The sequence below is a fragment of the Mesoplodon mirus genome (assembly GCF_964341445.2).
Source record: "Mesoplodon mirus genome assembly, chromosome: 13".
Taxonomy (NCBI): domain Eukaryota; kingdom Metazoa; phylum Chordata; class Mammalia; order Artiodactyla; family Ziphiidae; genus Mesoplodon; species Mesoplodon mirus.
The window spans coordinates 39810836-39828180 of NC_138989.1; the positions used below are offsets into that span (position 1 = coordinate 39810836).

At 47.0% G+C, this 17345-nt stretch overlaps 1 protein-coding gene across 7 annotated transcripts in view; it reads left to right on the top strand.

Moving 5' to 3' along the window:
- The window catches only part of CABLES1 (Cdk5 and Abl enzyme substrate 1), a 109391-nt gene that overhangs the window by 42676 nt on the left and 49370 nt on the right, over positions 1-17345 (top strand). For all 7 annotated transcript variants that reach the window (XM_082641603.1, XM_082641604.1, XM_082641607.1 and 4 more), the window contains exon 3: positions 5988-6080. In XM_082641603.1, the coding sequence (XP_082497729.1) occupies positions 5988-6080 (93 nt within the window). The remainder of the gene's footprint in view (positions 1-5987; positions 6081-17345) is intronic.

The window sequence follows — 17345 nt, forward strand, 5'->3', positions numbered from 1 at the left end:
CATGCCCTCGCACCAGCTCCTACGGGAACCCGCATCTGCACCCTTCATGCATGCTTTGGCTGCTGGCCAGGGATTGGGAGTCCCCGGCTCCTCCCTTTGAGCCTGGGAGGATGCTGAGGTGGAGGTAGGCATCTCCCCCCGGAGCCAGCTCCTTCCCTGCCTGGAGCTTCACCCCCAGGTCACGGGTCTTGTCCACGGACCACCTGGATAAAAGGTGGAGCATAGACAGGCCAGGCCTGGGATCTGATTGGAAGCATCAGTGACTGTGAATCTCATCACCGACATCATTCCAAAGAGAAAGTCAGGGCCAGACAGTCCGATTTCCACTTTTGAAGTCTTTTTGAAAACACACATAGCCTCTGGGACCATCTTAGGCTGATGGTGTGTGGCTGTGTGATCCACGTGGCCTGGGTACAAGTGTTCTTCTGTCAGTCTCTATTAAGTGGCCCAAAGTAATCAGCAAGCGTCAGGGAGAAACGTTATCCGGTGGCACCGAGTGGCTTTGGCATTTGAGTACAGTTGATGCCAATCAATGAACAGAGCTACAAAGGCCCTGGAGTTTGGAGAGGATGCAAGGAGCCGTGGTCGTTCGAGCAACGTGGTAGCTGTGACCAAGGAAACCAGGTTAAAAAAAAGTCACAGGCTCTAAAATGTCACCTCGGGGATTCCAGGTGGTAAAGGGGGGCTGGAGAAGGAGCTGGGTGCTGTGTTCCTGGTCATGGGCCCCATCACCCTTGTACCCTCCTTTCAGAATCTGCCCAGGCTGGACCTCTACCCCTCAGTCCTGTGATAGCACAAATGGGCAGAGTAAAAATGGCTTATCTGCCCTAACTGTAACTTCATCCCACCCTTACTTACAGAATGCTATACTTCATTTTCAACAAATCTTGTGTAAATATAAAGTTTAAAAAGTAAGTCTGAAACCAAGGGAGTTGGCAGTTTAAGAAGTCCTTATTTTCCCTAATGGACTTTTTTTTTAATTGAAAAATTTCTGATATTTACTGCAGAAGCAAACTCACAGACATACAAAACAAATTTATGGTTACCAAAGGGAAAGGTGCGGGGGGGAGCATAAATTAGGAGTTTGGGATTAGCAGATACAAACTACTATTACAAAATAAACAACAAGGTCCTATTGTATAGCACAGGGAACTGTATTCAATATTCTGTAATAAACCATAATGGAAAAGGATATATATATATATTTATGTATACATATATAACTGACTCACTTTACTGTACACCAGAAATTAACACAGAGTTGTAAATCAACTATACCTCAATAAAAAATTCTGATATTTACTTAGAAACTTACTTGTTCCTAAGAAATAAAAATAGCAGAAGGGGCATTAGTTTGGGAGTCAGGGGACTTGAATTCTTGGCCTGATTCTTCTACCAACTGGTTATGTGGCTTTGGAAATTCATTTACCTACTCTGGGGCCTCGGTTTTCCCACCTGTAAAACGGGAGGGGCAGATCAGCTGATCTCTGTCCTTTCCAGCTCCCCGATTCTGTGAAATGAATGTACCAGTAATGATGCTGAAGTGTTTTGGGAACTGCGGGGGCGGAAGGCTATTAGCCCAACTTGCTTTTAAACTCAGCACCTAGAACAAACGGCTCCAAGGCATCTATTAAAAACCTTTTGCATAATGAAGTGTATCCCATAACCAGTGCAAATGAGAAAGAGCTAATCTTTCATTAAATTAGTTTTCAGTTTAATTCTATCCTAATTTAATTTTACATCACTTAATATATATGGGGGTTTTTTGTTGTTTTTTTTTTTTGCGGTACCCGGGCCTCTCACTGTTGTGGCCTCTCCCGTTGCGGAGCACAGGCTCCGTTCGTGCAGGCTCAGCAACCATGGCTCACGGGCCCAGCCGCTCCACGGCATGTGGGATCTTCCCGGACCGGGGCACGTACCCGTGTCCCCTGCATTGGCAGGCGGACTCTCAACCACTGCGCCACCAGAGAAGCCCAAAATGTGTAGTTTTAAATGGGTATTTTTACACGTCAATGCAGGTGGCTTTGAAATTAATTCCTTCTTTGCTTAACCTGCCATAACCTGAGTGCTTAGTCTTCCAGTTTCCTTGGCAATTGTTGTTAATGCCACAATTCTCTTAAAGGGTTTCTTGGGGCGGGGGGTGGAGGCTGAATGCTTAAAAAAACAAAAGACAACAAACAACTTGCTGATCGAAGGGCTATATCAGTAGCATATACAGTTAGAATTGGATGCTGGTATCGAAAGAAAGCACCTCTGTTATCTTTTTAAAGGTCTTGCCTTTCTCTTGCACATCACAGGTGAGTTTCCTGTATCCACCTTGAACTCCAAGGACTGAGCATTTGCAATGAGAGGCTTTAGACTGGGGTTTTCCACTTTGCCTGGTGGTTACCTGGTATCCCAGAAATAAGGATCTAGGATGTCTCTGTTAGGTGTCCAGAAAAACCTCAGTTCAGCTGCAGCAAATGCGGCAGCCGTCACCACCTGCCCCAGTTTCCAGCCTGTCTCAGTTGATGTGTGCGGGCTGCTGTGCCATTAAGTAATTACTGGTGCCGAAAGCCACCTGTGCCCCTTTTGCCAACTTCCGGTTTCAGCAGAAGGCTGGGAGATTTTGTGCCCAAACCTGAGGGTAACAGCACCTCATTCTGCAGCTGTGGAGGCAGGGAGCAGCTTGGGGTCTTAGGAAGGTATCCTCACAGTCTAACTCTTAGCCCACTGCCCTCAGACTGGGGGGCCCAGGAAGCTCTGCATTTTGGGGGGAAGCTGGGTAAGGCTGTGAGGATGCTCCTGAACAACGGTCCAGCAACCAATGATAGCACACATTTATGCCTTCAAGGATTCTCCTCTCTCCAGTGACTACATAGTTCTAGAACCTTCTGCTGTGTGTGAGAGAGACAATTGGGGACCTTAGGTGGCCTGCAGACTCTAACAGTCATTCTGGAGGTAGAACAGAGGCAGTCTGAGGTGCTGGGTCTGCTTCCAGAGAGCTGCCCCAGGAAGGCTGAGTGAGGCTGAATCTTCTTGGACCCCAAGAAGGCTCAATGTGGGTTCAGAGGCTTGGAGTAGGGAGGGGGATTAGTGGGTGCTTTTCCCTATTCAAACCCTTCCTGAGGTCCACAGGAAGCATCTACAAAATGCCCTCAGGCAGGATTCTGCACGTCTTTTTTTTTTTTATAAATTTATATTTTTATTTATACTATTTATTTTTGGCTGTGTTGGGTCTTCGTTGCTGAGCATGGGCTTTCTCTAGCTGCGGCGAGCGGACTTCTCATTGCAGTGGCTTCTTGTTGCGGAGCACGGGCCCTAGGCGCGTGGGCTTCAGTAGTTGTGGCATGTGGGCTCAGTAGTTGTGGCTCGCGGGCTCTAGAGCACAGGCTCAGTAGTTGTGGCGCACGGACTTAGTTGCTCCGCGGCATGTGGGGTCTTCCTGGACCAGGGCTCGAACCCGTGTCCCCTGCATTGGCAGGCAGATTCTTAACCGCTGTGCTACCAGGGAAGTCCCTCTGCACGTCTTTAAAAGAATCTATTTAAAACCAAGAATTCAGGGTTTCCCTGGTGGCGCAGCGGTTAAGAATCCGCCTGCCAATGCAGGGGAAACGGGTTTGAGCCCTGGTCCGGGAAGACCCCACATGCCGTGGAGCAACTAAGCCCGTGCGCCACAACTACTAAGCCTGTGCTCTAGAGCCCGCGAGCCACAACTACTGAGCCCATGTGCCACAACTACTGAAGCCCGCATGCCTAGAGCCTGTGCTCCGCAACAAGAGAAGCCACCGCAATGAGAAGCCTGTGCACCGCAACAAAGAGTAGCCCCTGCTCGCCACAACTAGAGAAAGCCCGCGCACAGCAACGAAGCCCCAACACAGCCAAAAATAAATAAATAAAATAAATAAATTTATTTAAAACAAACAAACAAACAACAAAAAAAAAGAATTCAGGACCCTTAATAAGGGCTGTGGTTTTCAGAATACAGGAGGCAAACAGTAACAAAATATGCACCCTTTGTAGTTAAAGATTTTAATAATACACACTTGAACTGTGTATATGAATGTGTGTACATATGTATGAATGTGAATATTTGTATTTGAACGTGTCACTTGACACTGTATGAAGCTCTTGTAGAAATCATTACGTTTAATCCTCACAACCGCTCCAGGGAGGGGTCTGAAATATTACTAGTGATAGGTCACTAGGGTTGGTAGTGAGTTTGTGGTGGATGCTGGGAGGGCCACTCAGGTTATGGCCGTGTGCTGTGAACCCTGCTCCGGTGGAATGGACATGACTGGCAGGGGGCCTTCCTTCCTCTAGATCCAAGACCCAGGGAACCCCGTTTCCCTGATGAAAGCCACCAGATACCTGCTACCATGTCTTTGCTTTGACCTGCACTCATTCACTTTACTATATATATTTTTCAAGTTAAATTACATTTTAAGGTGCTGTTTCTTAAGGAAAAAAAATAATTTTCAGCACTCTCTGGGAAAGGGCTTGTAGGAAGACTGGCCCTTACTTGAGGGCAGGTAAGGGGGTTTGGGAGCTGTACACCTAGCCTAGCCCAGGGCTATCCCCCAGTTTCCCTTGAGGGGAGCCCTTGGAGGAGAATAAAGGTTCAAGCTGCTAGGCAGGTCTGCGATGCTGCCCATTCCCTAGTCCTTTGCCACCAATGGGCCCACACACCCCACCTGCCCTCAACTGTACCTCCTCGTTGGGTCATCTTGTTATTCTCTTACCTGAAGCCTCAAAGTTCAGAAGTGACTGAACTCGGGTGATGGCCTGGACCTTAGTGTGGTTTTGGGAAGCCAGGCCCTGCTTCTCTGGAACTCACTCTCTGAAGCATAAGGTCTCAGGCACCCACGTCTGATGCCAGGAGCCAGCCCTCGGGGTCCATGGTCAGAAAGGTAAACAAAAAAATTTGGTAGCAAAAACTCAACTAGAAAAGTCATTGCTCCCTTTCTCAATACAGCGCCAAATTTCAGATTGTCAGTTGCTGGGAATTTTGCTTTTTTCCTAGTTGTTATTGCAGTTGTATATCTTAGAATTTGCCAGGTACCTTTGAAAAAATATACACAAATGAGATCTTTTCAGCCTGTGGTCTGTCCTGTCATTCCTGTAGTGCAAACACATGTTGTATATTCTAGGAAAAATTAATTGGAATCCAAGTCAATTTGTTCAACAAATATTTATTTAAAATTTATCTTTAAAAAAAAAAAAACAGCCACTAGCTGAGGTCTGATTCTGAGGTCTCTGATTCTCATTCAAAGTAAAGCTGCGACTTCCAGGCAGAGCCAAGTTGAATGTTGAGGCAATAGTCCAGGTAAGGGGCTTCCCTGGTGGCGCAGTGGTTGAGAGTCCGCCTGCTGATGCAGGGGACACGGGTTCATGCCCCGGTCCGGGAAGATCCCACATGCCGCAGAGCGGCTGGGCCCGTGAGCCGTGGCCATTGAGCCTGCACGTCCGGAGCCTGTGCTCCGCAGCGGAGGAGGCCACAGCAGTGAGAGGCCCACATACCGCAAAAAAAAAAAAATAAAAAAAATAATAGTCCAAGTAATTCAAGCCAGAGTCCTGCTACAGAAGAAAAATGATTCGGGGTTGTTTTTAAACTGAATTTTCCAGTGTTTTTCCCCCCTCTGGATTCTTTAAATTTACAGCTTTCTGTTCCCCTTACCTGTGTTGATACAGGAGGATTCTTTTTAAGATGACAGGAACAAATAATGTCTTTGGAATTCGTGTAGGTTATGTTATTGTAACTCAGGACAATAGTTTTCATTAGCTGGCTCTTCAGAGACCCATATAAATTATTATCAGTATTATCAAGGAAGTTGTCTGTCGTTGGGTTTTTTTTTTTAAAGCTTCCTTGCTTCCAGCCATATAGTCCTCATTATCCTTGGGGTTACTCAAACCATTTGAGTCTGGTCTTTCCTTCCTGTCTTTGTGTGGAGATATCTCAGCTGTCCACGGGCAACTGACTGTGTTTTCGAAATGGCTTTATTTTTCAGATGTCGTACTCTCTCAGGTTCGCCCAGACCAAAGAACTTTAAGAAGATTCATTTTATCAAGAATATGCGGCAACACGATACCAGGAATGGCAGGTATCATGCTAACAAAAGCTGCCCCCATCCTCCCTGCTGTAGGAGGGGGCGGGTCCAGTGGGGAAGGGAAGAGGGGACCCTTTGAATGGCCAGACCTCACAGAGTGAAGCCCACTGTTAGGATGAACAGGATCTCATGTAACCTTCCCTAACAGACTACTATTTCCACCCCACTCCTGCCAGAATCATCCAAAGAAGTTGATAGAAAATACTGCTCTCTAATGGCAACCAAAGGCTTAGTTTTTTAGACTAACTAAAACTGAATTTTTAATAGTACTGAAATATATTTTTATTAGGAAATTTTGAACAGAAAACAGTTGAATTTTTTGGGTGTTTTTGTTTTTTGGTTTTTTTTTTTTTTTTTTTTTTTTTTTTTTTGCGGTATGCGGGCCTCTCACTGTTGTGGCCTCCCCCGTTGCGGAGCACAGGCTCCGGACGCGCAGGCCCAGCGGCCATGGCTCACGGGCCCAGCCGCTCCGCGGCATATGGGATCCTCCCAGACCGGGGCACGAACCCGTATCCCCTGCATCGGCAGGCGGACTCTCAACCACTGCGCCACCAGGGAGGCCCTTTTTGGGTGTTTTTATTGTTGTTTCTTTTTCTGCTTTTTTGGGGTTTTGTTTTCTTTTTTCACCAGGGCTCTGTGCTCTGGTCAGTCAATATCCTGCCAGATCTACACCTGAAGTCGGGTTTGGCTCTCTCTCTGATGATTTTCATTAAGAGGGGAGAATCACGACTTTGCCAGCAGATTCTCCCTGGGCGCCGATTCAGATTCCTGGGCCTGCTGACGTACGTCTGGAGCATGTGTTCCTCCAGCAAAGAGTTGCTCTTTTGGAAAGGGCTGTTAAATGAAAATTATGGTTAAATGTATATGACCTTGGTATTCAAACCTTCCTGGTGACAAGTGGATGTGAATCCTTGTTGCCGGCATTGCTTATAATTGAATGGCGAAGCCCATTCATGGCAGCCTCACAACAGTGCTGGGAACAGGGCTCCAAGACCTCTTGGGGTCCCCTGATGCTCTGTGCTCCTGGGGGTGGCTCTTCTCCACCAACCTGTGACCTGGATCATAGTTAGAGACGCATCCCAGAGCAGAGTTCCTGCCCCAAGACCATTTCGTTTGATCTCCTCCTGATTTACAGAAGCTCATATGGGCCCCACTAATACTCTCTAATCTATACCAAATGAAAATTGCTAAAATGTTAGACTCGTGGCATGATTAAGGCCCAGCATTACTATAATTGGGTGTAAAATACACTGTACAACCTGAATACCTAACAATTACAGTATTTAAAGACTTGTTTTCTTCAAGTTTTTAAACCTCACTTGAACAGAGAACATAATTTTATAGCTATTCAACGATTTTAGAATGGCCAAATTGAACTCTCCCATCAAATAATTTTTACGAACTCAGTATATATTCCTATTTTAAGTACAGAGCTTTTAGTTAAAATGAACCCAGCTGTCATCTGTGAAATAGAATACCCTGAGTTTCTTTCTCTCACCCTGACTCTCACTGTCACAGTTATTGTGTCTTATTCACTTAACCACCGTGTTTTTCTTTTCTTTCGTGGCTCTTAGTGAATACAAACCTTACTTATGCCATTTTTAGTATAATTATTCATCATTTATGTATGTTGGTGTTTTTGTCCATAATCTCTTGAACCATAAAATAAACATAGAAAGCCTCGACTTCCTGAATAAAATCAATGACCATACCAAAAAGTGGGCCAAATTAATGGTATTCCCCACTTCTCAATGCTGTTGAGGACACAAAGTCAGATAATCAATCACCTGGCATGGTTTGTAGTGAGAGGATGCAGTTAATAAAAGATTTGGACCAATGGGATCACCAGTGTATAGTGTATTCCGAAGCCTCCTTCCCCGGCACACCCTTGACCCTGGAACAATGTCAACAGTCCAGAAAGCATGCAGTTGCTGGCAGTTTTGCTGGGGAATTTTCAGAGGGAACCAGGAGGGACTGTTAGCTTATCTGGAGATCTAAGAAATGGGCTTTAGGGCAGGAAAGCAAGCTCTCAGCACAGGCTATATATAATATAGGCAGTGGTGACAGCCGGTTGTACCTGCCTAGGTGAGAACTGCTTTTTCGGTGCCAGAGAAGATGAAAGGCCTAGAGATGCTCTCCTTCCTCCCTCTGGTTGATTTATTAGCAGGGATGGACTGTTCTCAGACAGATGAAAGAAAAACTCAGGAGGGCACCAGAAAGAAACTATGATTTCTGAGGTGACAGAGGAAGTTGTGGTCAGGAGCTGATGAATGGGAGGAGGGGACCCACCGCAGCCGGGCAGCAGGCGTGAGGTCGTCCTGCTGGAGGTGGCCTGGGACGGGGATGAACTCAGAGCTGCGGTGGTGGGTAGCAGGGGGCCTGGACATGCTCTCGGGAGGGAGGGCCTGGGGCGATGCCTGGGGGTCTCTGATGCTCCCACCTCGGGCGTGCGGGGTACACACACCACACCACACCAAAGGGGGCCTTCCTGCAGCCCACATGGGAGCCACTTGACTCGGGTTTGCCTGCCGTGTTGGGAGGAAAGAGGCTTTACTGAGAAGCCTGGAGATGTTCACTAAAGCACTTCAAAGGTCTGGACTGAGAACAGAGTGGCCTGAGCACTAGCGCGTCCGCCTCTTCCTGTGCCGGGGAAGACAGACTGAAAGGGGGCCTGCTTAGCCCCCCAGGCCCGTGGGAGGCATCCTCCCAGCTGGACAGGCTTGTCCCTACTCCAGCCCCGACTTCTGCCTGCTCACAGCTCTGCCCAGCTCCGGAGTCTCCTTGTGACCTCCGGGCAGCACAGACCAGCCTCCTGGACAGCAGGCCGAACCCAGGGCCCACTCACTGTTCTGGACCCGAAGACCTTGGTATTGAGGTTCCCCCACCTCCAAGCCTGCTGACCATGGGGCAGAGGCACTGGCGTCAAAGGGGACTTGGGCTCCGGTCTCAGCAAGGACTAGAGCGCAGCGTGGGAAATGAGTAGAGTGTCTGTTATAAGGTTCTAGCCTGACCTGACTGAGAGTTCTAAGCAAAATTTTGAGATAGAAAGGGAAAAAAATATTAAAACTGAGAAGCAAATACAATAAAAGACAATACTTGTGTCACTGAAAAAACAAAAAGTCCAAGTTAACTTCATGATCCGTAATATCAAGATAGCTACTGAGAAATAAACCTCGGGGCCCCAGCCGGTCCGTGCTCACCCACTTCATTCTGTGACATTAGACCAAGTCCAACAGCACAAGAAGCGGAGGTGAGCCTCTTCCATAGCAGGTGTGGCTCCGATGGAGGATGGAGCCCGCTTGAAGTGAGAACCGTCTTCCTCTGTCTGGAATCGGTGCATTCTATGAGGCTGGCACTGGGGACCTGCCAGAAGGCTTTGCGTCGGATCAAGAGCAGAGAACCATGCTGAGAGCATGTGGGACTCGGGCTGCAGACCCTCGGGCAGGAGGAGCGAAGAAGGACAGAGCCTGAACACAGACTACAAATTCCGTGGTGGGAGCTTCAGCTCCACTGTTAGAGCCAGATGGCATGATGGGTTCCTCCCTGGCTGGCTGGTGTTTCATCTCCCAGCAGGTGGGGCAGGTGGTGAGGGAGCTGTCACCCTCTAGGTCTACTTCTGCCTTAACACGAAGATGGGCTGGTGATGGGGAGGCCATGATGGACTTGATAGTTATGAAAAGAAAGCAATGCTTGTCTGGGTTTTAGGAAGACAGATCTCAGAAGGTTCAGACTGAGAAGTGGATTATTGTGGCTGCATCCATATTGCCAAAAGGGATTATAAAATTCAGAGTAACATAAAGTGATGATGGGTAACATTTATTGAGAGCTTCTTGGGTACCAGGCTCTAAGTACTTCATAGGCTTTGTTTCATTAACTCATCTCAATGGGTATTTGTTGAGTAAATTAAGGCAGAGACCTTCTATTTTATGTTTCTTCCAGTTTTATTGAGCTATAATTGACTTACAGCACCGTATAAGTTTAAGGGGTACAACATAATCATGTGGCTTACACACATCATGAAATGGTTACCCCAATAAGTTTAGGAAACATCCATCATCTCATATAGATTCAAAGTAAAAGAAAAAACATGTTTTTTTTCCTTGTGATGAGACCTCCCAGGATCCACTCTTAACAACTTTCATACATAACACACAGCGGTGTTAATTATATTTATCATGTTGTACATTTCATCCCTAGTATTTATTTATCTCATAACTGGAAGTGTGTACCTTTTGACTGCCTTCATCCAACTCCCCCTCTCTCCACCCCCTGGAGAGACATTTTAAATGAGTTCAGTCTTCAGGCCTGTATTTCAAGGGATGGAGAGACTTTAGAAAATACAAATAATCCTTGAAACAACCTCATAAGGAAGGTATTACTACTGCTGTGTTGGGCAGAATAATGTCCCCCAAAGATGTCACTGTCCTCAGGACCTGTGGCTATGTCAGGTACATGGCAAGGGGGACTTAAAGGTGCAGATGGAGTTGAGGTTGCTGATCAGCTGCCCTTAAAATAGTAGCAGGATTATCCTGGATTGTCTGGGTGGGCCCGGTGTAATCACAAGGGTCCTTAAAAGCAGAAGAGGGAGGCAGGAGAGTCAGTGTTGGAGTGATGTGATGTGAGAAGGACTCAACTGCCCATTGCTGGCTTTGAAGGTGAGGAAGCGGCCATGAGCCAAGGGCTGCGGCAGCCCCAAAGCTGGAGAAGGCGAGAAAACAGATTCTCCTTTCAAGCCTCCAGTGGGAAGCAGCTCCAAACAGCTTGATTTTAGCCCCATGCATTTCAGAGTTCTGATGTCCAGAATTGTAAGATAATTTTGTGTTGATTTAAGACCCTAACTTTGCCGCAATTTATCACTGCAGCCATAGGAAACTAAAACACTCATCATTTCAGTTTACAAAGGAGGAAACTAGAGCACGTGGCTAGAAAGTGGGGGGTGGAGTCCAAATTCAGACATCAGATTCTGAGTTGGAACGCTCATATGTTGCTGGTGGGAATGTAAAATGGTCCAGCCACTATGGAAAACAATTTGGCAGTTCCTCCAAAAGTTAAACATAAAATTACCATATGACCCAGCAATTCCACTGGCACGTGTACCTAAAAAATTGAAAAGAGGAATTCAAACAGGTACGTTCACATCAATGTTCATGGTATTATCATTCACAATAGCCAAAATGTGGAAACAAGCCAAGTGTCCATCAACAGATTGTGGATAAACAAAAGTGGTATATACATACAGAGGAGTATTATTCAGCCGTAAAAAAGAATGAACTACTGATACCTGCTACAGTCTGTATGAATCCTGAGAAACATTATGCTGTTTGAAATAAGCCAGACCCGGGACTTCCCTGGTGATGCAGTAGTTAAGAATCCACCTGCCAATGTAGGGGACACAGGTTCAAGCCCTGGTCCGGGAAGATCCCACATGCCGTAGAGGAACTAAGCCCGTGTGCCACAACTACTGAGCCTGCGCTCTGGAGCCCGTGAGCCACAACTACTGAGCCTGAGTACCACAACTACCGAGCCCACACGCCTAGAGCTGGTGCTCCACAACAAGAGAAGCCACCACAATGAGAAGCCTGCACATCGCAACAAAGAGTAGCCCCCGCTTGCCACAACTAGAGAAAGCCCGCACACAGCAATGAAGACCCAACGCAGCCAAAAATAAATAAATAAATTTATTAAAATAAAAAAAAGGAAATAAGCCAGACCCAAAGGGCCAAACACAATATATGATTCCATTTATACAAAATATCCAGAATAGGTAAATCCATAGAGGCAGAAAGTAGACTAGAGGTTACCAGGGCCTGGGGGAAGGGGGACAGAGTTTCTGTTTGGGGCAGTGGAAGAGTTTTGGAAACAGATAGTGGTGGTGATTGCACAACATTGTGCATGTACTTGATGATACAGAATCGTACACCTGTAAGTGGTTAAATGGCATATTTTATATTACAGATATTTTGCCATAATAACATAAAATAAAACACCAGTGATAGCCATGGGGCTTTTAAAACCATATTCAGAAGAGGGAGGAAAGGAATGGTAAACTTCTTGGGGTTGGTGGTACAAGGAACGAGCAGATGTCAGCTGCTGGGCTAGCATTAGCATCTTTAACAAGTGGAACTGTGAAGAAATGTAGACTGAACAAAGCAAGGTGCTGGGCACACAGGAGGTCCTCAGCGAGTGTTTGTGGAATAAATGAATGGAGAGGCCTTACATTTTGAATGTTTCAGTCTTCAGGACTAGATCAGGGAATGGAAAGAATTTAGAAATACAAATGATCTTTAAAGTGCCGGGGAGAATAAAAGAAGTGCTGAGTTGAATGCCAGGCACACATTGCCTTTAAAAAGTGAAAAAGAGGGACTTCCCTGGTGGCACGGTGGTTAAGAATCCACCTGCCAATGTAGGGGACACAGGTTCAAGCCCTGGTCCAGGAAGATCCTACATGCCGCGGAGCAACTAAGCCCGTGCGCCACAATTAATGAGCCTGTGCTCTAGAGCCTGTGAGCCACAACTACTGAGCCCGCGTGCCACAACTACTGAAGCCCGTGTGCCTAGAGCCCATGCTCCACAACAGGAGAAGCCACCGCAGTGAGAAGCCCGCACACCACAATGAAGAGTAGCCCCCACTCGCCACAACTATAGGAAGCCCACGTGCAGCAATGAAGAGCCAACACAGCCAAAAAAAAAAAAAAGTCAAAAAGAGACTGAGGTGGTAGCAGAGGATAAGTTCTAATAATCATAAACCAGCAAGCCTAGAGCTGATTGCTGGCAGAGTTCTGGAACGGATTGTTAAACAGATGGTTTGTGTGCTTTTAGAAAAGAATGGAGGTGGCCACAGCCAACATGACTTCCCTGAGAAAGAGTCATGTTAACTTCATCTCCTTATTGATGGAACAACTAGGCTAGTAAATTAGAGGACCTCCACATTGACATTTCTTGATTTCAGCAGAACATTAGACTGTTCCATATTATGGTATCTCCCAGGGATGCTGGGTGACTGTGCAGCTGGAGAAACTGCAGGCAGCTGAAGTGTGTTAGCCAAGCTTCGTCAGCCTGAAGAGAGCTTGCGAGGAAGAGCACGTGGTATATGCCCTTGAACATCATCTCCTCTGCAGCATGAAGGCCAGTCAGCCTCGTGGTGACCCACGTGGAAGACCAAAAGCAAGAGGAGCTGCAGACTGTGTTATAGCGGAGAACCAAGGCTCGGTTCCTTCAACAGCTCCCCGAGGTTAAACTTAGCGAGGATAAATGTAACAGAGGTAGATGATCAATTACAGTACAGGGTACAGACTTTTCAGAAGTTCATGTGAAAAATATCTTGGAATTTAGATTTTAAACAGTGTGCTCCATAGGGGCTAACGATGTGAGGTCACTACAGAGTGAGCTAATGTAGCTCGTCCTGATAGAAGGAGATAGCATCCCAGAAATGTATCACTTTTGCACCCAGTCAGGGTTAGTCGCATCTGTTGAGCTTCGATCTGCACGAGTGTCACGTTTTAGGACACTGGATTTGTATTAGGACGGCCCCATTGTTGGACTAGGATTTTCCAAGCCCCCCTCCCCACGGAGGGTAGGAGGCACGGCACATAGCCAATGGGAATAACCATTTCGCCTCATTTCATTGAACCGCCTATGTGTAAATAGCCATTTTTCTGGAAGGAGACAAGTGCATCTGGATAGACAGCGCCTAATAAAGCAGTTCCTTAACTATGAAGAATGCAGTGATAACCTGTGTTCAGTGTTTCCAGCACCTAGGTGCTGACCTCTGCTCTGCACTGGGACTATTTTAAGTGATGAGATGTATCTGTGCATAAAGCCGTGATCCTGTCTCATGGAGTTACAGGCTAGTCAGGGAGGCAGATGATAGACAAGTAAGTGTGTCCTATCAGAGATGGGATAGATGTGCTCTGGAGGAAAACTGAAGCTGCTGGGGTGGGGGCAGGGCATATGCTGGGGCAAGACTCCACTGATGGAGAGAGCTTTGAGCAGACGTGGGAAGGAGGTGAGGGAGCCAGCCCCGTGTGGTCCCAGCGGGGAAGCGTGTTCAAGGTGGATGGAACATCAATTGCAGAGGTGCTGAGGCCGGAACGCAAGGGCTGTGCCTGGGGAACCATAGGAAAGCCGTGTGGGTGGAAGAGAGGGAGAGAGGAGGGAGAGATGCACTCTGAGGAGTCCTGGGAGGGTGAATCGTGAAGATGTCCGCTTTCACTGAGTGAGATGGGAGCTATGGAGGGTGCTAGGCAGACGACTGACGTGCTCTGGCTTGGCTTTGATCAGGAGCACTCTGGCCAACCAAAAATCAAGGGCAAGCATCACAGGTCTTCTTCTTTTTTTTTTTTTTTTAAGTCTTTATTGAATTTGTTACAATACTGCCTCTGTTCTATGCCTTGGTTTTTTGGCCCCGAGGCATGTGGGATCTCAGCTCCCCGACCAGGGATCGAACCCGCACCCCTTGCATTGGAAGGCGAAGTCTTCACCACTGGACCGCCAAGGAAGTCCCATAGGTCTTCTTTGGTAACCTTATTCTTATAGAAAATTAGAGGGGGTGTGTGTATAGTGTATTGTCTTCTAAAAGTGAATTAATTTTGATACGAAGTTCAGAAATGACCTGAGATCTTTCAGAAACTGTTCACACATGTAGAAGCAAACCCTTTGTCATGACAGAGAGGAGTCCAGGGCCTTAGCGTCTGGAGGGGGCCATTGAACATCCTGAGGATGGTGGTTGGAGACTGGGAACTGCCGCTTGGTTAGTAGAGAAGAGCCAGTCACCATTCACACTGATCTGCATCTCCACACGGGGCACCGGCGGCCCCCCAGTCTCCTGGGTTAACCGGAAGTAAAGACAGATCTCGGCCCTTGGGGAGGAGACACCCTTGAAAATGACAACCATTATGAGGCTAGCTAGTGCCAACAGAGAGCTGATTGCTGGCCAGGTAGATCTGGGTCATCAGAATGGAAGGTGAGCGTGAAGACTGAAGACTAGCCACCGGCCAAAGACACATTATGTCCGGTGACCCTCACGGTCCCGTTAGGACAGGACCTTTCCTCTGGGCGCTTGTCTTTGAGAGCAGTGGAAGACAAGAGCTCTGGTTTCAAGTGGACGTCACCCTCCCTCAGGCATTACTTTGCATCCTTTTGAAGTCATCTGGTTTTCGAATGTCTGCCTTGAGCACAAGCGATGGCTGCCACTTGCACCGGAAGTGCCCCCGCCTGGGTCTGCCGTGAGAATCCCTGCGTTCTGAACAGGCAGAGAAGTGCTCTTTGCAATGAGTGGACTGGTCTGTCTCATCCCTTGACAGGAGTTTTCAAAGAGACTTAAAAAGATTTGAGATAATGGACAGAGCATCGAGCTCGAGGGCTGTCTCTTTAAAGGGTGAACTCAGTAGGAAAAGCAAAAATATAAAAGATTCCCGCAGCTTTTATCTACTTTGTAAAGTAAGATGGTTAAAAAGAAAAAAAAAAGTGCAGTAACTGAAGTCAAGTTGCAGCCTTTCATTTTTATATTGAAAATTTTGGAGGGAACTGGGCGAATGGGTCATAACTAAATTACAACCTCGTTTGTCATCTCATCAGTTCTGATCTGTCAGCTTAGTTTAGTTTGAAAAATGAGTTGGAGGAAGTGGCACGTTCCAAAAAACAAAACAGCTAGTTACCAACTCTGGACGGGCCTTCTAGAAAGAAGAAATATGTCATCGCCTTTTCTCTCTCCATCCGATTCGATAGATGTCAGGCATCTTCTGTGAGGTTCCCTGAAACATCTGTCTCTTCCCAAGCACGCATTTCTACTCCCAGAGCTTTTATTTTTTTCTTTTTGTCTGCACCATGCGGCTTATAGGATCTCAGTTCCCCGACCAGGGATTGAACCCAGGCCACAGCAGTGAAAGCCCAGAATCCTAACCACTAGACCACCAGGGAACCGCCCCCCACCCCCAGAACTTTTGTTCTTTAATAAAAGACTAGAACCCTCCATCCCCCCAGCAGCAGGAGGCTGGCAGGGAAGCATCTTTATCGGTATCATCATCGGTGTTTCTAACCAATTGTCAGCAAAACCTCAGTCCTGAAGGACAGTGAGTAGATAGACTTGAAAGAGACTTAATAACCCCCAAACCTCACTGAGACTCCTGGGCACAGCCTGTTCTGTCACCGAAGGGGCCCTCAGAGCTGCTCTCAATCATGACGGCCCCATTGATTGTCCTCTGCTTCTTTCCTGGTGCCACAGGGGGAAGGAGGACCTGGGCTGTAGACCCGGGGGCCCAGCTGGGGCTGGCACTGGGTCAGCACCATATGCAGGTGTATTACGGTGTTATTATCTCTACCTCTAAGGAGCACGGAGGGTATGCTGGCTTTTTCTGTGACTCCGCATGAGGCTTTTGAGATAAATTATTTTCAGTCATAAGCGACTGTGCTTGGTGCTTCTCCTGTGCGATGTACTGTGCTGAAAAGTGCTCGGCCTGGGAATGCTTGTTGCTTCTTTTCAACCAGTTTGATTTACAGGAAATAAAATGAGACACAGGAAAAAAAGGTTGAGAGGTTGGAGAGAACCTTCCCTTGGTGGTTCAGTTTCGACTCTCTGCTTGATGAGAGGGCCTGGGAGCCGGGGGGAATCCAGACCTTGGTCCCCACCAGTGGTCCGCAGCAGTCTGAGAAGAAAACCATCATTAGGGCCAGTAGATGGGCGGGGCTGGGGCCACGCTTAGGACACTTAGGACCAGTGCTGTCCTGGAAGAGCAAGGATGAGAGGGCTCCAGAGGGGACTTCTAACCTCTGTGACACCACACTCAGCTTGTTTTCCTCCTTCCTACTTCCCTGTTATGGGCTGGATGGTATCCCCCCAGAATTCTTATGCTGAGCCCCAGCCCTCTGTACCTCAGAATGAGACCTTATTTGGAAATAGAGTCGTGGCAGATGTAATTAACTGGTTAGGATGAGATTGCGCCGCAGCAAAGGAAACCATAAACAAGACAAAAAGACAACCCTCAGGATGGGAGAAAATATTTGCAAATGAAGCAACTGACAAAGGATTAATCTCCAAAATTTACAAGCAGCTCATGCAGCTCAATATCAAAAAAACAAACAGCCCAATCCAAAAACGGGCAGAAGACCTAAATAGACATTTCTCCAAAGATATACAGATTGTCAACAAACACATGAAAGGATGCTCACCATCATTAATCATTAGAGAAATGCAAATCAAAACTACAATGAGATATCATCTCACACCAGTCAGAATGGCCATCATCAAAAGTCTACAAACAG